The following is a 21184-nucleotide window of genomic DNA, read 5'->3' as shown; positions in this document are numbered from 1 at the left end:
TTTTTTTTTTTGAGAAGGAGTCTTGCTCCGTCCGTCGCCCAGGCTGGAGTGCAGTGGTGCGATCTCCACTCACTGCAAGCTCCACCTCCCGGGTTCACACCATTCTCCTGCCTCAGCCTCCCAAGTAGTGGAGACTACAGGCGCCCGCCACCGCACCCGGCTAATTTTTGTATTTTTTTTTTTTTTTTTTGAGACGGAGTCTTGCTCTGTGGCCCGAGCTGGAGTGCAGTGGCCAGATCTCAGCTCACTGCAAGCTCCGCCCCCCGGGTTCACGCCATTCTCCTACCTCAGCCTCCCGAGTAGCTGGGACTACAGGCGCCCGCCACCTCACCCGGCTAGTTTTTTGTATTTTTTAATAGAGACGGGGTTTCACCCTATTAGCCAGGATGGTCTCGATCTCCTGACCTCGTGATCCGCCCGTCTCGGCCTCCCAAAGTGCTGGGATTACAGGCTTGAGCCACCGCGCCCGGCCTAATTTTTGTATTTTTAATAGAGCGGGGTTTCACCGTGTTAGCCAGGGTGGTCTCGATCTCCTGACCTCGTGATCCGCCCGTCTCAGCCTCCCAAAGTGCTGGGATTACAGGCATGAGCCACCGCACCCGGCTGGCCAGGAATTCTTTATGTAAAAATATCAGTTTTAGTGACTGTGATATTCCAATATAGAATCATGCCTTGTTAGAACCATGCCTTGCTGAACGATGGGATACATTCTGAGAAAAGCGCCATTAGGCAATTTCACTGTTGTGTGAACATCATAGAGCATACTTAACATAAACCTAAATGGTATAGTCTACTACATACCATATGGTACAGTCTATTGTTAACAGGCTACAAACCTGTATGGCATGTTACTGTACTGAAAACTGTAGGTAATTCTATCTGAACACAGAAAAGGTAGAAAAGGTATGGTAAAAATGTGTTATATAATTTTATGGGACCACTACTGTATATGCAGCCTGTTGTTGATGGAAACGTTATGTGGTGTTTGATTGTATTAAATTGGTTACCACTTGTTGGGGCCTTTGTTTTTTTTTTAGTTTTTATTGTTTTAGAGACAGGGTCTTGCTCTGTCCCAGCCCAGGCTGGAGTGCAGTGGCGTGACCATAGCTCACTGTAGCCTTAAACTCCCTGACTCAAGCAATGCTTTCACCTCTGCTTCCCAAAGTGCTGGGATTACAGATGCAAGCCACTGTGCCCAGCCTTTGTTGGGATTTTAGGTTAGTTCTCCTTTATTGTTATTACATATAAACTGAGATAAACAGTGTTGAAGTTAAATCTGTACACATACTGAAATGGTTCCCTAGAATGCTTTCCTGAAAGTGGAGTTACTTGGTCAAAGGGTATGCATGTTTTTAAAATCTAATTTTAAGTTTTATTAAACTATTAAATGTGCAAACAAGTCAGCTAGAATTACAGGATTTAAAACAAGCTCCAATCCACTGCCTCGCCCCTTGCCCACCATCAAGTTCCAAGCCTTAGAGACAACCAACTCCAACTTCTTTAGCTATTTCTTCGGTATTTACCTTGATATTTCTAAATAGTATGCTTATATTGTTATTTTTTGATTTCTCAATTTAACATTATGTATTATATATATATATATATCTATATATATATTTTTTTTTAGACGGAGTCTCGCTCTGTCACCCAGGCTGGAGTGCAGTGGCGCGATCTCGGCTCACTGCAAGCTCCGCCTCCCGGGTTCACGCCATTCTCCTGCCTCGGCCTCTGAGTAGCTGGGACTATAGGCGCCCGCCACCTCGCTCGGCTAATTTTTTTGTACTTTTAGTAGAGACGGGGTTTCACCGTGTTAGCCAAGATGGTCTCGATCTTCTGACCTCGTGATCTGCCCGCTTCGGTCTCCCAAAGTGCTGGGATTACAGGCATGAGCCACCGCGCCCGGCCAACATTATGTATTGTATTCTTACTGTGAAAGATAATTTAGCTCCCAAGCAGCACCACCCCCAACAACCTCCCTACTTCCCTAAATCCTTAAAACCTTCTCATCTTTCTCTCCACAAACTTTCTTTTTTCTCCATTCTCTTAATGTAATTCTATCACTTAGGTTAAAACAATATTCACTGCTCGGCCGGGGGCGGTGCCTCACACCTATAATCCCTGCACTTTGGGAGGCCCAGATGGGAGGATCACTTGAGGTCAGGAGTTGGAGACCTACCTAGCCAACATGGCGGAACCCCGTTTGTACTAAAAATACAAAAATTAGCCAGGCATGGTGGCACGCGCCTGTAATCCCAGCTACTGGGGAGGCTGAGGCAGGAAAATCGCTTGAACTGGGGAGGCAGAGGTTGCATTGAGCTAAGATTGCACCCCTGCACTCCAGCTTGGGCAACAGAGCAAGACTGTCGCAAAAAAAAAAAAAAAAGAAAGAAAAGAAAAGAAAGAAAGAAAGAAAAGAAAAGAAAGAAAAGAAAAAATAAATAAATGAAACAATATTCACTGCTTATGTTTTTATGGTCATATTAATACAGTTCACAGCTGAGCCATATGTTGTACTATGATTATATTTTCTTTCTTTTTCTTTTCTTTTTTTTTAGAGACGCAGTCTCACTATGTTGCTCAGGCTGGACTTGAACTCCTAGGCTCAAGTGATTCTCCCACCTCAGTCTCCCAAGCAGCTGGTACTACAAGTGCATGCCACCCCACTCGGATACATTTTCTTTCTTACATAGCTTTTACTTTTTTCCTTTCTACATTTGATTACCTTTTTGTCTGTTTGCCTAGTTTTTTAGAAAAACTACTTAAGTACAGTTACATAAAATATACCTATTTTACATGGATAGTTCATAGAGTTTTGACAAATAACATACACCTCTGTAACCATCATCCCATTCAGGATATAAAACATTTCCATCACCCCCAGCAAGCTCTTTCTTGTTCTTTTGCAGTCAAACCCCGACCCCCATCTCAGGCAAGGGCTGATTGGAATCTATTACTAGAGATTAATTTTACCAGTTCTTGAACTTCATGTAAACGGAATAACTTTTTGACAATTTCACTTTGAAGAGACAGACTACTAAAAAGACAATTGTTTGTGTAATAAGTACAAACATGATAAAAGTAGACAAAACCTGTTCCAGTTTTGGGTCAGCACGGGATTCCTCGAAAAATTCAAAGAATAAACCACTACTATCATTATTAGAAAGAATTAACCTGGAATAGAAAGAGGTGTTATGCCTATGGGGATGGGGGACATGGGGGATGAGGGACATGGGGGATGGGAGAAGCGCAAGACACGGGGTGCGAATGGGGTTGGGGTCCAGACAGAAGGAAAAGCATGAACAAAGGCTTGGAGACAAGAACAATTCTGTCTGGACTCAAACCTGGATTTCCTAACTTGTCTCCATTTTACTACCATCGAAACTGCTGTGCTCTCCAAGTTTTTTGCCCAGTCCAAGCAGAGCAATTATGAATAAGACGCTCTACCAACATATTTCAGTGTTTTTCCCCATTAGACTGTAAGTTCTTTGAAAGCTAGAACTTCATAATGTAACCCTTGTTACGTAGTAGGCAACATTAATAAATACTGGTAGAACTGACGAATAATTGGGTGAGTGAATGAACGAACGAACGCATGCAAACCGGCAAGTCCCTGGAGGAAATGGTCACCTTCGGAGGTTTAGTCTGGCCCAGAAGCCCTAAGACCACGGACAGTGCCAGGTCCCACTCCAAACGCCGGGGAGACGCTCTAGGCAAGCTACACGTTCTTTGCTGCGGTGCCGCTCTAGCCGCGAGAACGCCACTCTATGGCTGCGGGGGAGGGGCGGGGCTCGTGGGCGTCTCCGGCCCTTTTTGTCCCGGCGCTGCGGGAGCGCGCTTAGCGCGTGCGTACGCGACGGCGGTTGGCGGCGCGCGGGCAGCGTGAAGCGAGGCGAGGCTCGGCGAGGCGGTTCGGACCCACGGAGCGACAGACCGAGCGGCCCCTACGGCCGTCGGCGGCCCGGCGGCCCGAGATGTTGTCTGGGAAGAAGGCGGCAGCCGCGGCGGCGGCGGCTGCAGCGGCGGCAGCCGGGACGGAGGCTGGCCCCGGGACAGCGGGCGGCTCTGAGAATGGGTCTGAGGTGGCCGCGCAACCCGCGGGCCTGTCGGGCCCAGCCGAGGTCGGGCCGGGTGCGGCCGGGGAGCGCACACCCCGCAAGAAAGAGCCTCCGCGGGCCTCGCCCCCCGGGGGCCTGGCCGAACCGCCGGGGTCCGCAGGGCCTCAGGCCGGGCCTACTGTCGTGCCTGGGTCTGCGACCCCCATGGAAACTGGAATAGCAGAGACACCGGAGGGGCGTCGGACCAGCCGGCGCAAGCGGGCGAAGGTAAGGGTGGACCCCTCCCTTAAACGACACCGCCGGGTGCCGAGCTTCCCCGAGGCTGCTCTGCCCTCCCCCACCGCCGCCCGGTCTTGGGCCCTGCGACCACTCAGACCTCCCCTTGTATCGCTGCCCACGCCACGTTCCCTCTAGCTGGACGGGTGGGTTGAGAAAGGAAAAGTCTTTGCCGGTGTTGACTGCGGTCTTTGTGCTGGGTCCCGAGCGACGTGGGAAGGGTCATCGATGATTGCTGGGAGGGGTATTTTATTCCTTAGGTCTTTCTTGCACACCTTTTCATTTTCTTGACTGGAAGATGACTCCCTGATGTGGGGTTACGGTTGGCGTTCTTGGAGACATCACGAGTTCACTGTTTGTCCACAGATAGGTCTGGAAGCTGTTCGGCTATATTGATGGCGTTTCAGCTGGGTGCACTAGGAGGCTGTAGGTTGATGCTAAAGAAATCGCCTTAGCTGGGGAGATGGAAAAGAAAGGGTCGTTTTTGTTTCTGTTTTTGAGCAAAACCCTGCTGTGTGGTAGGAGTTCTAGTCTTTTTTGTTTGTTTTTCTTCTTTTTTTAAATCCTCTCAGCGATCTTTTGGCGTAGAATTTTGCAGACGAGGAAGCTGCTGGTTGAGAGAACAAATTAACAGTCAAAATGCAAATATATGGGAAGGAGAAGATTTGACTCCAAACAGTATATACAGAGACTGCCTCTAATCTCTGTGTCCTAGATGCCGTATTCAGCGTGTCACCAACATTACTTTTTTTTTTTTTTTTTTTTGCTGAATATCAACGGGCAGGTATTGCTAGCCCTATTTTAGAAATGAGTGAACTGAGGCACATAATTTAAGCAACTTGCCTAAAGTCACAAAGCTAAGTAAGTGATGGAACTGGAATATAATTCCCACATTCATGTTGTTACAGGGTATCATCAGCCCTTGAAACAAAGGACCACATGGGACACTGTGTGCAGGGCACTGGGGCAATATTAGGGCGCAGACCTTAAACTTGGGCCTTTTCTGGAGATTTAATGGTCTAGTTGGAAAAAACAACCTGGATATGTATGTGCGTATAATCAACATTTAAATAAAAGTTTGCAAATTATATAATTTATGCTTGAAAAAATTGTCGACATAATTTTTTTTTTTTTTTGAGACGGAGTCTGGCTCTGTCCCCCAGGCTGGAGTGCAGTGGCCGGATCTCAGCTCACTGCAAGCTCCGCCTCCCGGGTTCACGCCATTCTCCTGCCTCAGCCTCCCAAGTAGCTGGGACTACAGGCGCCCGCCACCTCGCCCGGCTAGTTTTTTGTATTTTTTAGTAGAGACGGGGTTTCACCGGGTTAGCCAGGATGGTCTCGATCTCCTGACCTCGTGATCCGCCCGTCTTGGCCTCCCAAAGTGCTGGGATTACAGGCTTGAGCCACCGCGCCCGGCCTGTCTACATAATTTTTAAGTGTGAATACCAAGTCAGTGTGTATGAGGAGCTTCCTGAGATGAATATTACCCAGTCTGAGAGCCCTCATATTTATGTCCCTACTTGAGCCAACTCTGAAGTATAACCAGTGCTGGGTAAAAGACCGTTCTGGAGGCAAGACTTTCTGGAGCTTTTAACCAAAGCATGGTTAAAAAAGCACAGAGGTTGGTGACACCAGCCTTCAGAAATGAAATAAAGGCCAGAAGTCAAGAGTGTTATTTTATGATTTCAATAGACAGGAGGTGGCCAGAAGCCATGTATAAGATGTTTTTAAAAACAGATTTAATGGCCGAGCACAGTGGCTCACTTCTGTAATCCCTGCACTTTGGGAGGCTGAGGTCGGTGGATCACCTGAGGTCAGGAGTTCAAGACCATCCTGTCCAACGTGATGAAATCCCCGACTCTACTAAAAATACAAAAAATTAGCCAGACGTGGTGGTGGGCGCCTGTAATCCCAGCTACTCAGGAGGCTGAGTTAGGAGAATTGCTTGAATCCAGGAGGTGGAGGTTGCAGTGAGCCTAGATCGTGCCACTGCACTTCAGCCTGGGCAACAAGAGCGAAACTGTCTGAAAACAAACAAAAAGCAGGCTTATTGGGATATTGCATGTATAATAATATTCACCATTTTAAAACGTATGATTCAGTGGTTTTTAGCATATTTACAAGATTGTACAGCCAACACCACAAGTGATTTTAGAACCTTTTCATCATCCCCAAAGACCCCTGTATCGTTAGCAGTCACTTCCCATTCCTCCCTACCCCCAGTCCCTGGCAACCACTAATCTACTCTTTGTCTATGGATTTGTCTATTCTGGACATTTTATATAAAATATTACAATGTGTGGCCTTTTGTATGTGGCTTTAGCATGTTTTCAGGGTTCATTCACGTTGTAGTGCTTCCATTCAGTACTTGATAACTCTTTATGGCTGAGTAATATTCCACTATATGCATATACCAAATTTTATCCATTCATCATTGGATGAACACTTGGGTTTGTTTCCATGTCTTGGCTATTTTGCCTAATGCTGCTATGAACATTAATATACAGTTTGTTGTATGAAGATGTTTTCAGTTCTCTTGCGTGTGGGACCAGGAGTAGAATTGCTGGGTTTTATGTTAATTCTAGGTTTAACTTTTGAGGTACAACCAAACAGTTTCCCATAGCAGCTGCACCATTTTACATTCCCGTTATTAAATATATGAGGGTTCCAGTTTCTCCAATGTTCTTTTTTTTTTTTTTTTTTTTTTTTTTTTAGTATTTTGAGATGGAGTTTCACTCTTGTTGCCCAGTCTGGAGTGCAGTGGCGCGACCTGGGCTCACTGCAACCTCCACCTCTGAGGTTCAAGCGATTCTCCTGCCTCAGCCTCCCAAGTAGCTGGGATTACAGGCATGTGCCACCATGCCCGGCTAACTTTGTATTGTATTTTTAGTAGAGACGGGGTTTCTCCATGTTGGTCAGGCTGGTCTCAAACTCCTGACCTCAGGTGATCTGCCCACCTCAGCCTCCCAAAGTGCTGGGATTACAGGCGTGAGCCACTGCGCACGGCCTTTTTTTTTTTTTTTTTTTTCTGAGACAGTCTCTCTCTGTCACCCACGCTGGAGTGCAGTGGTATGATCTCGGCTTACTACAGCCTCCTCCTGGGTTCAAGTGATTCTCCTGCCTTAGCCAGCCAAGTAACTGGGATTACAGGCGCCTGCCACCACCCCGGCCAATGTTTGTATTTTTAGTAGAGAAGGGATTTCACCATGTTGGCCAGGATGGTCTTGAACTCCTGACCTCAAGCAATCCACCCACCTCGGCCTCCCAAAGTGCTGGGATTACAGGCGGAGCCACCTCGCCCAGCCTCCATATTGTTCTTGACATTTAATATTGTTTGTCTTTTACTATAACCATCCTAGTGGGGGTAAAGTGGTATCTCATTGTGGTTTTGATATGCATTTCCCTAATGACTAATGATGTTGGGCATCTTTTCATGTGTTTATTGGCCATTTTAATATTTGTGTTGAAATGACTATTCAAATCCTTGGCTCATTTTAAAAATTGAGTTGTCTTCATCATTTTCTACTAAGAGTTCTTTACATATTCTGGTTAGAGAAATTTTTGATTTTGATGAGACCCAATTTATTTTTTCTTTTGTTCCCTTTACTTCTGGTGTTACATCTAATAAACCATTGCCTTATCCAATGTCGTGAGGATTTACTCCTGTGTTTTCTTCTAAGAGTTTTATAGTTTTAGCTCTTGCATTTATGTTGATGAAAATCTTATCTCAGTTAATTTTTGTATATGGTGTGAGGTAGAGGTTCAGCTTCATTATTTTGCAGCTTGTCTCAGCACAGTTTTTTGAAGACTGTTCTTTCCCTCAACATATAGTTAGCGCCCTCGCTGATTGATTATAAATGTAAGAGTTTATCTCTGGACTCTCAACTCTATTCCAATGATCTGTGACATATTTCCATCCATTCCAGTACCACACTATCCTGATTACTTTAGTTTCATAATAAATTTTGAAATTAGGAAGTGTTCCTCAACTTTGTTCTTCTTTTGCAAGATTATTTTGGCTGTTCTGGATCCTTTGCATTTCCATATGAATTTTAGGATGAGCTTGTCAGTTTCCGCAAAAAGGGCTGCTGGGATTCTGGTTGTGACTGTGTTGAATCTGCAGATTGATAAGTTTGGGGCACACTGTAAGATTTTACTGTTTTAAGCTATCTCCTTAAGAAAGATTTAGTTTCTTAGCTAACTGATTAATTTTTTGGAGACAGGGTCTCCCTCTATCACCCATGCTGGAGTACAGTCGGGCAATCCTAGCTCACTGCAGCCTCAACCTCCCAGGCTCAAGTGATCCTCTTACCTCAGCCTCCTGAGTAGCTGGGACTACAGTTGTGCACAACCACGCCTGGCTAATGTTTTACTTTTTGTAGAAATGGCTTCTCTCTATGTTGCCCCAGCTGGTCTCGAACTTCTGGGCTCAGTCATTCCTCCTGCCTCAGGCTCCCAAAGGGCTGAGATTACAGGCATGAGCCACCTCACCCAACCAAGATTTTTTTCTTTGTAATTCTCCTGTGTTTATTTTAACTCATCTTACTTATCCTATTTTGTATCCCCCATTGTAATTAGCTCTTAAACTTTCAGAAAAAAAAATTAGTTATGTGTTTGTTTGGGACAGCAACTAGGAAGCTTAGCAACTAGCTGGTCTTGGGATCCAGAGGAAACAGACTTTAGAGGATAGTATATCCATTTAAGGAATGAAAAGCAAGCTGAGGCTAGTATAGACAGGCCGTGCTTCAGTAGTTCTTCAGTGTATGCAAGGAAAAAAGTGTATCTATTTCATGACTTGGGAGCTTATCCAGTTTTGGGGACTGTGCTTTAACAGAATTATATCATTACATAATTAAAATTATGTTTAGGGTATTGGAAGGAGTTCATGTAATTGAGTGTCCCTGAAGCTCCAGTTTCATTAGTTTCAGAATAAATTCACTTTTGAGTATGTGTATGCTAAAATTATGGCAGAATATTTAAGGTTTGAAATTGATAAATTGGGCTGGAACTTCAGGAACGCCATACTCATTTAGGAATGGTGGCCTTGAGCTAGGCCATGAAATGGCAGAATTTAGAAAAGTGTTCTGGAAAAGGGTAGACTTTTTGGAGTTTAAGTATTTCATCTTCCTTTGATTCTTTTTCCTCATGTAAATAAGCCCTACCTTGTAAAGTTTAGATATAATATAAACAAAATGCTTATTGCGGTGTTTGGCATATAATTAGTAGGTGACCAGTAATTAAGGTACTACCAGTGGAGAAAAGGAAGTGGTTTGAGAAGCATCACGGAATCCAGAGTGGACAACTGAATGTTGAGAACAGTGGTCAAATGAATTTAATTAGAAACAGGAATTGTCTAGGAACAAGATAGATTGAAGGGACCAGTAGTGTTGGGGTTGTAGAGTTGTGTCCAGGTTGTAGTGAGCATTAGATTCATGCTATCCAGTATGGTAGCCCTTAGCCACATGTGGCTATTAAATTTAAATTGAAATTAAAAATAGTTTCTTCAGTCACACTAGCTACATTATAAGTGCTCAGTATAGCACATGTTGAAGCCACAGAATTGGAAGCACAGATAGAGAAGTTTCCATTATGACAAAAAAGTTCATCAGACAGCCCTGAACTAGATTACGAAGTGCAGACCATAAGTACTGTGAGACTTCAAAGAAGATAAAAGATTTTTTTTTTTTTTTTTTTTTTGAGATGAAGTCTCACTCTTTTCCCCCCCAGGCTGGAGTGCAATGGTGTGATCTCAGCTCACTGCAACCTCCGCCTCCTGGGTTCAAGCGATTCTCCTGCCTCGGCCCCCAGAGTAGCTGGGATTACAGGTGCCTGCCACCATAATTTTTGTATTTTCAGCAGAAACGGGGGTTTCACTTTGTTGGCCAGGCTGGTCTAGAACTCCTGACTTCAGGTGATACACCTGCCTTGGCTTCCCAAAGTGGTGGGATTACAGGCATGAGCCACTGCGCCTGGCAGATATAGTTTTAAAATTTAGAATAATTAAGAAATAATCTTCAGAGGAGGTGGACCTTGAGTATATGGGGTTGGATTAACAGAAAAAGATGGAAGTAGCTTTAGGAAGCTTAGAGGTTGGTAGAACAGCATTGAGGACTTTTTTACTAGTGTGTTAGTGATTAGAATTAAATTTGAATTCAGGCCAGTCATGGTGGTTCATGCCTGTAATCCCAGCACTTTAGGAGGGCAAGGTGGGCAGATTGATTGAGCCCAGGAGTTTGCTACCAGCCTTGGCAACATGGTGAAACTCTGTTTATACAAAATTACAAAAATTAGCCAGGTGTGGTGGCATGCGCCTGTAGTCCTAGCTACTCAGGAGGCTGAGGCAGGGGAATCACTTGAGCCTGGGAGGCAGAGATTGCAGTGAGCTGAGATCATGCCACTGCTTTCCAGCCTTGGTGACAGTGAGACCCTGTCTTAAAAAAATAAAAATAAAAATAAAAATAAAAATAAAAAAGGCAGTGTGAATAGTCAAGGCCAGAGAGTTTATATGCTGGTTTGAAAAATTTGATGTTCATCTGTTAAGCTATTAGAAAATATCACATAATGGGAAAATTAACCTGGCAGTTGTGCCCTAGATAAAAGGGAGAAAAGTTTTTTTTAAAGAATTTTTAATTATTGTGGTACGTAGTAGCTATATATATTTATGGGGTACATGAGATGTTTTGATATAGGAATGCAGTGTGAAAGGAGAAAATTTTGTGGTCTTTGTGGGTTTTTTTTTTTTTTTTTTTTTAAGACAGTGTCTCACTTTGTCACCCAGGCTGGAGTGCAGTGGCCCAATCATGGCTCACTGCAGCCTTGACCTTCCAGGTTCAAGTGGTCCTCCTGCCTCAGCCCCCACAAGTGGCTGGAACTACAGATGTACACCACCACCCACAGCTAATTTTTGTAGAGATGGAGTCTCGCTATGTTGCCCAGGCTGGTCTCGAATTCCTGAGATCAAGTGATGTGCTCACCTCGACCTCCCAAAGTGCTAGCATTACAGGTGTGAGCCACCATGCCCAGCCCAAGAAAGATTTCTTTATAAAGACTGATGCTTTAAGGAGATTGAGGAGTAAATGAATCATTGTAATAAGGGTGGGGAGGAGAAGGAAGAGACTGAAGATTTAAATTCGAGAGTCATCAGTGTGAAAGTAAGAATAATTACCCTACTCACTCATAGTCTTCCTGTTGGGACATCTTTATGTCTGTGGTTGTAAGTAGTTGTAGAGTCTCTGAAGTCTTTGGGGTTTTTACTTAGGGGTGAGAGATTCCCAATCCTTTAGGTTCAAAGTACCCATTCCTTTTCTCAGGGGAATAGTTTTTATTAAAGTTTGTATGATTCTTTCAGATGGTTTTAAAACTTTGCTTAAATGGTCACTTCTTGGCTCTGGGCAATTTAAAAATTATCTAAAAAAAAAATAAAAAGCTTTATTAAATGAGGAAAGCCTTTTTGACAAAATAAAATTTTAAGCAAAAATCCCAAAATAAAACACACTACTATTAAGTAGTATTAAGAAGTTAAAATTTATAACATTTATTTTAGTTGTCAGTCTATGAGAAAATGAGGCTACTGGTGAAGCCAAATTTGAGATTGGAAATTAAGCATGATAGTCTTGTTTTAGCCTTAGAATCCATTCTTTTCACCCAGCAACTAGACAACCAGGGAAGAATCCAATTTCGTTTCTGTATTTTGCTTTGTTTATGAAGTATTGTGGCAGTCTGGTACTGATTTGACAAGTTGTGCGAAAGGTAGGAGGTTGGTTTTGTTTGCTTTCTTTTTTTTTCTTTTTTTTTGAGACAGGGTCTCGACTCTGTCACACAGACTGGAGTGCCGTGTTTAGATCATAGCTCACTGTAGTAGCCTTGACCCCCTGGGTTCAAGTGATCCACCTCAGCCTCCTTAGTAGCTGGAACTGCAGGTGCATGCCACCACACCAGGCTAAGTTTTTTTAGTTTTTTGTAAACACAGGGTTTCCCTGTGTTGTCTAGGCTGGTCTAGAAGTGGGCTCAAATGATCCTCCTCCTTCTTCCTTCCAAAGTACTGGGGTTACAGGCTTGAGCCACTGCTCCCAGGTTTTTTTTTTTTTTAAGCTTGCTTTGTCATCTCAGGATGCTCTCAGTTGAACAGAGATGGCAGAAGAAACTTCATTCTTAAGTCTACCCCAAATTGAGTTACCTGAGCAGCACAAGTTAATGTGTTGGTGGTCTCTAAAGGATTAAGATTTGTTTTAACACATGAGTGTGTATTTATTTAATACATTTAAAAATTAAAATTCTAAATCTTGAAGAATCCTAGGGTTCTGTGAAACAGTTTTGGTTTTAATAATACCATCGGATATTATTGCTTCTACCTGTACGTATTTTTCTAATCTCTTTTGTTCTTAAAGACTAAGAACCCTTTCTAGACCAGCCTTTTCCAAGTGTTTTACTTGTTAATTATTTCTTTGTCAAGACATTGGATTAAACAATATTGAAAAGATTGTTTTTGATGCAAAACTTAGCAGTACCTTTATTTTCTATTTTTTTGAGACAGGGTCTGTGTCTGTCACTCAGGCTGGAGCACAGTGGTGCGATCATAGATTGCACCCCTTGGCCTCCTGGGCTTAAGCAGTCCTCCTGCCTTGGCATCTGCCCGCCCCCATCTCCCAAAGTGCTGGGATTACAGGCGTGAGCCACCACGCCCAGCCTTCTCAGTACCTTTAATGTGAATTGTGACTCTCCTAGAGGGGACCTGTAAAGATTGCAGTTTCCCAGACTTGATATTGGATCCTTTACTCCTTCAAAGGATATAGTATCTAGTGTAACATCCTTTGGGAAAAACTGAACTACAATAGAAAGGATTTTGTATTAGTCTTTGTTTTTGTCTCAAAATTTGCACATTGTCCAGTTCCATATTAGGTACTTGGTAAGTCATTATTGAGTAAATAGGATTGATGGGCAGAGGATCAAAGGACTGAATCTTTGGGGAAGGGAAGAGTCAAGCACTATTGAGGGGTAAAAGGAAAAGAAAACTGCATACTGTAAAAGTTTATGGCCTATTCTGACTTCTCTCCCTCTTTGAAACTTTTTTTTCTCCTTGCTGCTTTTTCATCCATTGTCCTGAGACCTATTTCCACAGTTTATCTCAGTCAGTTAGGATAAAGTTTAGTATAATATCATCTACATTTCTGGAGTCTTATTGCAGCGATCCTGTATGAGATGGTCATCTGATCAGGATCATTTACTTGGAACCAGATTTTCAGCTTTTTAGGGGCAGGGACACACTCAGTCATAATTGTTTTCCCCATTGTACCATGTGCTCAGTGTTCAGTATTTGAGTAGGTGAATACAATTATTCATATATTAAATAAGATTCTTAGAGCATGGGTCAGAACTAGTCAGTTCATTCTTCTTAATTTTTGTTTCCATTTTCTAACCCAATCCCTATTTTCGGTAAAACTCTTGTACTTCCAGCAACCATTCCCCCTCCCCCAAATCTTATGGTCCTATCATTTAAAAAACAGAGGAAAAAGATAGTATAAAAACAGCTGGCCATCCAAAGCTATATCAAAGATGTTTAGCAAGTTAAAATATATTACATTCACTGTAATCCACAGGACTATTCATCTTGGAAATGTAAAACATTAGATACGTGTGGAAACCACATTGTCTTTGCTTTTTTCCCACGTCTAATAAATTATCTTTTCATGGAATTAATAATAATTAGAATCTTTTAATTGATTCCATAATAATTATCTTTTAATTGATTCCATAATAATTAGCTGTAGTTTCTTTTATTAGGAAGTCACAGTGATGATTTGAGAATGTTGCAATGTTGAAAACTATTTGTAATACCATATTACACATTTTGGCTAACCAATCCATAATAATCTTGCCTGTCTTACACTCTATTACCCTCAGTGACACATTCACTAAGACTGCTTCCTCTTTTTGCTAATGACATACCTCCCTTTCCTTTATAGCCGGTGTGAATTAGTAGTAAGACCTGTATCCTCCATTTCCATGTCACTTGCTCCTTAATTTATTTTATTTTATTTTATTTTTTTGAGATAGAGTCTCACGCCCAGGCTGCAGTGCAGTGGTTTGATCTCGGCTCACTGTAACCTCCACCTCCTGGGTTCAAGCGATTCTCCTGCCTCAGCCTCCCGAGTAGCTGGGATTACAGGTGCCCGCCACCATACCCAGCTAATTTTTGTATTTTTAGTAGAGAAGGGTTTCACCATGTTGGCTAGGTTGGTCTCGAACTCCTGACCTTAGGTGATCCGCCTGCCGCAGCCCCCCAGAGTGCTGGGATTACAGGGGTGAGCCACTGCGCCTGGCCTCTCCTAAGTGAATTTTTTAAGCAAATGCACCTTTTCATAGTTTCAGTTTGACTGTTGTTATTTTCTACTCCATGCCCTCCATTTGGTTTTTGGAATTGTTTTGCTATTTTCCGTTGGAATAGGAGTTAGAAACACAGGCTTGGCATTAGACAGACTTGGTATTCTAGTTAACTATATTTTTGTTTGAGGGTTATTTTAATCTTTTGTTGGAAATTCCGTTATGTGAGCATGATACACACAATTAAAAAATTTTTTTGAGAAGTTGTTGAGTGCCTTAGAGTCAGTGATTTGAATGTCAGTGCTATGATGTAAAAGTTGCAGATTAGTGTGAACCTGAACTGACGCAAGATTGTTTCATGAAGGTTTTGTTTTTAATAACTACTTATTGTAAGTTGGCTTGTTCCTTGTTGTGTGCTTACTTCCCTTAAAATGTGAAGTTAACAATTCACATTGATTGATGGTTCCAAATAGAGTCCCTAATTTTAAATGTTCACTGCATTTAGCTTTCCCTGGTATGATCTCCATATAGGTAGAGTACAGAGAGATGGATGAAAGCTTGGCCAACCTCTCAGAAGATGAGTATTATTCAGAAGAAGAGAGAAATGCCAAAGCAGAGAAGGAAAAGAAACTTCCCCCACCACCCCCTCAAGCCCCACCTGAGGAAGAAAATGAAAGTGAGCCTGAAGAACCATCGGGTGAGTTGTAGTGTCCAACGACAGTTCTGTTTTATCTTAGAAATAAGAATTAATGGATTTATTTCCATTCTGCAATATTATTTATGTCTTTATCTTTGGTTTATAATAAACTCTGATATTGGGGCTCCTGCCATGTGTGTCTTTGTGTGTGTGTATACATATACAGGTATATGTGTGTATGTATACACATAGATACATACGTAGTGGTACTGATATTCTTTTTGTGTGCCTGTACATATACAGGAGGAAGGTAAAGGGTGGGAATGGAAGGACAGTGGCAATATAAGGTGGTTGGAAAATAGGAGAAAATAAATGATTAGAGAAGACATACAGAAAGCTACATCCAAAGCACCAGACCTGTCAATGACAGCTCTGATTCAGAAATTGTTCTGGCTAAATGATGGGTTTACCACGTAGTTAGATACATTATGATAAAACTTTCATGGTGTGGATTGGTTTTGAGAAGTGCCTTTTCCTGGTGAACAAATATAAAAATATATTCTAGGCCAGAAAATCTAGAAAGATTATGGGAGTCTATAGTTTTGGTTTCAGAGCTTCAAACAGCTTTAAAGAATTCTCACTAACACACCCTCAATGCTGAGTACTAGCTTTCTGAGGATGGCTAGACCAATCAGGGATACATGCCTTTCTGTTTTGGAGAGCCCAAGCAAAAGCAGTATTTCAATGAATTTTTGTAGCTCGTGCCCTTAATGACATTTTATTTACTCTGTTTGACTTTGAATTTTTACTAAGTTCCTCTTCTTGAAATAAGTTTTATATTTCGAATAGCTTCAGACCCACACATCTCTCTGGTTCTTTTAGTCCTGTACCTTTTAAAAACAAAATGGTGGTTTCAGACCCCATCTGCTGTATCTTGCATGACTTTCATAGGTACCCAGATTAAGACATACTTCATTTAAGATGTTTTATCTTTTGTTTTAGACTTTTTTTTTTTAAGGGTTTTCTCCCCTATGGTGTTACTGTGAATTACCAGAAGTACTGATGCTTCACTTGAGGGCATTACCAGTCAAGTGTTATTTAGGTTTGGAGCTTATCAAAGTCTGGCTAAAACTTAAAAATCAAATTTATAATTTGTAGGACTGTAATAAAGTATACTAAAGGAATACAGTTTGAGAACATTCAGAAAAAAGATAGATTAGATTTTGGTTTCAGTTCCTTCAAAAGTCAGGGGTTTTCTAAGAAGAGTAGTTTTCCTAAAACTTTCTTAAAATGATTTCTTGGGCAACTCCTTGTTTGAAGGTTTCTAGTTTCAGTAGTATATTACCTTTGGGGCTAATGTCCCCCGGGCAAGTGTAGCTGCCTTTTTACTTTACACTTTCTCTTGTTATTCGTTTTTCTTCTTCCTCTTTCTAGTCTTACACATTTATCTCTCTTCTTTCTGTTCTTACCTCCAACCTTTCCCTTCACCCTTTGCTCTTTTCTTCTGTGTTCTTTTTGGTTCTTACCTTTCTTCTACCTTTGCTGTAGACCTGCTAATGAGATACTTGGGGATAACCCTTTTAATGTCTGTGGTAGCTCAAGAGTGGACTGACTTTTTAGTTCAAGGGCTCTAAGTATTACGCATTGATGATCTGATATCTCAGATGCTGCCTTACCTTTTTTGTGTGGTTGTGTCTCCAGTAAATAATTGATTTACCATAGGTTCCAAGTTGATAAACGTTTCTTTGAAAATTTTAAACCATATCTTGGTGTTGCTGTTTGCTTTTTTCTGAAAGCATTTTTTTTGTTTGTTTGTTTGTTTTTAATTTCATAAATGTCAGGTATTGTTCCCACAAAAAGTAAATGTCTTAACAAAAGGATTTAGGATTTGGGAGCTGTCTTTATTGTGTTGTAGTTAATTATAATGCAGTGGTTTAGTTTAAGTTATCTTTGTTTTTGGGGGGAAGTTGAAATTTTAAGTTGAGGATGTCTTCAGTGCTTAGAGATGTGATAACAGCCAAAACTTGCTAATATATTGTTTGTGGTTATGAAAATAGTGATTGTTCCTTTAAAACAACTTAATTATTTTGAAAATTTCTGGGTTGAATTAGGGATGTACTTTCCCTAGAAAAAGTGTCAACTTATTAGCCTAAAGTACTTGTGCAGTTTAGCAATAGATTGGGTCCTGATGGTGAATCATAAAATATTATCAGGTAAGTTAAATATTTGGACACTGTCCAGGGTTTCTAAGTCTTTTGTCTTATCATCTTTCGCAAAAGTTTTTAGTCAAAAATTGAATGGAAGCATTGCTATCTGACTATATTAAAAGCTTGAGAGAAGATGTAGATTTGTTTCATTTTTATTTTTTTGGAGACAGAGTCTCGCTCTGTCACCTAGACTGGAGTGCAGTGGCATGATCTCGGCTCACTGCAACCTGCGCCTCCTGGGTTTAAGCGATTCTCCTGCCTCAGCCCCGAGTAGCTGGAATTACGGACGTGCGCCACCACGCCTGGCTAAGTTTTGTATTTTTAGTAGAGACAGGGTTTCACCATGTTGGCCTGCCTCAGTCTCCCAAAGTGCTGGGATTACCGACATGAGCCACCATGCCGGGCCTGTGGGTTTGTTTCTTTACCAAACCGTTTCTTGTTCTCAGTTTTTTTATAAGGCAATCACAAGGAATTAACTTATTCTGTCAAAAATTATAGGTAAGGGCCAGGCGCAGTGGCTCCCAGCACTTGGAGAGGCCGAGGCAAGTGGATCACCTGAGGTCAGGGGTTTGAGACCAGCCTGGCCAACATAGTGAAACTCTGTCTCCACTAAAAATATAAAAATTAGCCAAGCATGGTGGTGCGTGCCTGTAATCCCAGCTACTTGGAAGGCTAAGGCAGGAGAATTGCTTGAACCCACGAAGCAGAGGTTGCAGTGATCTGAGATCGTGCCACTGCACTCCAGTCTTTGTGAGAGCAAGACTCCGCCTCAAAAAAAAAAATCCAAAAAACAAAACAAAAAAGTAATATTTGCATACATTTCATTCTTACCATCTTTTAAATTTGTTTAGAAATTTTTGCTTTGCTTTCTGCAGTGTGTTAATCTTAACAGGAAGAAAATATTTTGTTAATTATGAAAGCACAAGATATCCTGAAGTCAGTGGGTCAAATTGACTGCATAAGGTTCCTCTGGGAGAGTACTGAGAGGAAGCCAGAAAGGTGGGAGCCATATTGTGAATAGCCTTGGTTGACTAAGCCAGGCTAAGGAATTTGAGCATTAGGAGTGTCAGCGGTAGCCCTGAGGTTTTTTGAGCAAGGGAGGTTACACTGAAATATGTTTTTGGAAAGACCAATCTCATGCTAAGGGTGAACTAAGGGAGTAAAGAAGCTGAGATTGGAGAGATAATTTAGACTGTTGGTCAGTGGAAAAATGTTCTTAATATCAAAGTTGAATTTTTATGGAAAGAAAAAGTTTGGGTGTTTTTGTTGGTCTGATTGAACTTACTTAATTGGAAGGAAGTTGTCTCTGTTGACCTAAATATTGTTTTTAGATTTGTCAATTTTTGACCGTAACTTAATGTGGCATTGTAGTCCTATGGTAGTCAAAATGGGTAAATAATGGATTTTTCATACCAAATATTACTGTTTATATTTAAAAACTACCTCATTTTGTTTTCCTAAACATTTCCATGCATGTTTATATTTACTATACTTTTGCATATATTTGTTTTAACACATGGTGGTTTTACTTGGTTTCCTAGTACCTTTTCTGTGAAGGTGGAAGTTTTTCTAGGTCATGCCAACTAAACTTGAACAGGTTGTCTTTGGAATTGAGTGTGTTTGGTTACTAGCAGTGTCACATAATAGTGGAGAGTTTATAAAATAGAATCAAATCTCCTTCAGTTGGACTTCATTGATTTAGGATAATAGTCCCCTGGTAAAGTGCCTTTCTATTTTTTGGAGAAATGCCTTTTTCCTCTCTTTGCTCAGATTGTTACCCTGTGTACATTACATTATTTTCCTCAATGAGTTTTGTATTCCTGTATTAACTGATTCTCCAACACTTGGCTTTTTTATTTTCATGTGGAAACATGATTCAATTCTTTTTTCCCTCCACTGCCTTTCAGCGGTTAAAATTTACCAGAAAAATCTTACTAGTTAGTTCCTGGATTTAAATTTTGTATTGGGTAACTTTTCACTAGAGAACTCAAGATACATTCTGAGTTAGAAGTAACTTAGTTGTACATAGCCTGAGACTTTCATGGAAACTTATTCTAAAATAAGTAAAAGGAAATTTGAAATGGGTTATTAAGATAAGCCTTTCTCAAGCCTTCTTCAAGTTAATGGATTTCTCAGTAGAGACATCAGAAGTGTGCTTGTGTCTGTGTGTATATGCATGTGAGTGTGTATATCATTTTTCTAGGCTCCGTGATGTCCTAATACTTAAGACTCTAATGAAGCTCAGAGGCTTCCATTAAGTTATTGGTTAACTCTTCAAATAGATTTTGTTAGATATGATTGGTTAACAAGTCTGTATTATAATTTATTTTATGGAATGACCGTGGGAAGAATCACTTTATCATCTTGTTTATATTCTTATTTGTACCAGAGGAAGCCCTCTTCTCTCTTATATGTGGTAATTTTTAAAGTTTGTAGGTATGTGTTTTTAAAGACATGTAGGCTGTTTTTGTTTGTTTGTTTGTTTGTTTTGAGACAGAATTTCCCTCTTGTTGCCTAGGCTGGAGAGCAGTGGCGCGATCTCAGCTCACCACAACCTCCACCTCCCTGGTTCAAGCAATTCTCCTGGCTTAGCCTTCCGAGTAGCTGGGGTTACAGGCATGCACCACCATGCCCAGCTAATTTTGTATTTTTAGTGGAGATGAGGTTTCTCCATGTTGGCCAGGCTGGTCTCGAACTCCTGACCTCAGGTCATCCACCTGCCTCAGCCTCCAAAGTGCTGGGGTTACAGGTGTGAGCCACCACGCCCAGTTTGGCTGTTAAATAAATTAACAAAAATCATTGATGTGAGATAAAGGTATGGTAAGCAATTTTGTGTGGTTTTAATAAATTTGGGGGCTTGTTCACATAATAATCATACTGTAGGTTGAAAGTATTTTTAAAATTTACCTAAAAGGTGATGTTAACCTGAATTAGTAAAAATACTAAATTACAGAAAATACACAATGTATGGGTAGAAGAATTTAAAGATTCAATGAAATTTGATCACAAATGGCTGTTATGAAAATTTCGTATAACAAAAGATTGAGGACCAAAAATTTGATGAATTATTTAGTAGAGCAAGTATTAAAAGGCGGTATCTTTTAGACTATTCTATAGAATTTGGCGTAATAGAATTTGACCAGAGAAGAGTTGAAGATTAATTTTCTTACTTTAAAAGAAAAAAAAAAAACGATACTAATATTTTCACCTTATATTAGTATAATTCTTTGTTTGTAAGGTACCCTGATCTCTTCCCTGTGAGACAGTCATACTGAGTGCAGTCAGTCCAGCCGTGGGTGGTGGTTGCCAAGCACTGGGTTTGGCAGCATGGATAGTAATGGCCAGAGTTCAGGTGAACCACTTTGTTTTTTTTTTTAAATCATGCTGTAACTATTCTCAAGTGGCTAATCCCAGGCTTTTCTCTCTGATTTCTCTCTCCATGCCTACAAATGGAACCAGAGAAAAGGACTAGCTTTCAGGTTTAGTGAGAATTAACTCAGATTACCACCACAGGGAAGATGATAGGATTCTATTACATCCCCAAGCCCAGCAGGAGACCCTGTTTTGTAGGTTTATCAGAAGTGACTAGGAAGTTCATTCCTGACAGAGTTGTCTGTGTTGTCATTTTGACATGCTAGTATAAAATAAATGCCTGAAATCATTTGAGTTCTCATTATATGAAGTATGAT

At 41.2% G+C, this 21184-nt stretch overlaps 1 protein-coding gene across 2 annotated transcripts in view; it reads left to right on the top strand.

Moving 5' to 3' along the window:
- The first annotated feature begins 3813 nt into the window (after positions 1-3813).
- KDM1A (lysine demethylase 1A) overlaps positions 3814-21184 on the top strand; it is a 65014-nt gene continuing 47643 nt past the window's right edge. For both annotated transcript variants that reach the window (XM_023219708.1, XM_023219706.1), the window contains exons 1-2: positions 3814-4322; positions 15183-15348. In XM_023219708.1, the coding sequence (XP_023075476.1) occupies positions 3972-4322; positions 15183-15348 (517 nt within the window). In that variant the 5' untranslated portion in view covers positions 3814-3971. The remainder of the gene's footprint in view (positions 4323-15182; positions 15349-21184) is intronic.

Source organism: Piliocolobus tephrosceles, chromosome 1 (genome assembly GCF_002776525.5).
Source record: "Piliocolobus tephrosceles isolate RC106 chromosome 1, ASM277652v3, whole genome shotgun sequence".
Taxonomy (NCBI): domain Eukaryota; kingdom Metazoa; phylum Chordata; class Mammalia; order Primates; family Cercopithecidae; genus Piliocolobus; species Piliocolobus tephrosceles.
This window is presented reverse-complemented; position numbering and strand designations above follow the sequence as displayed.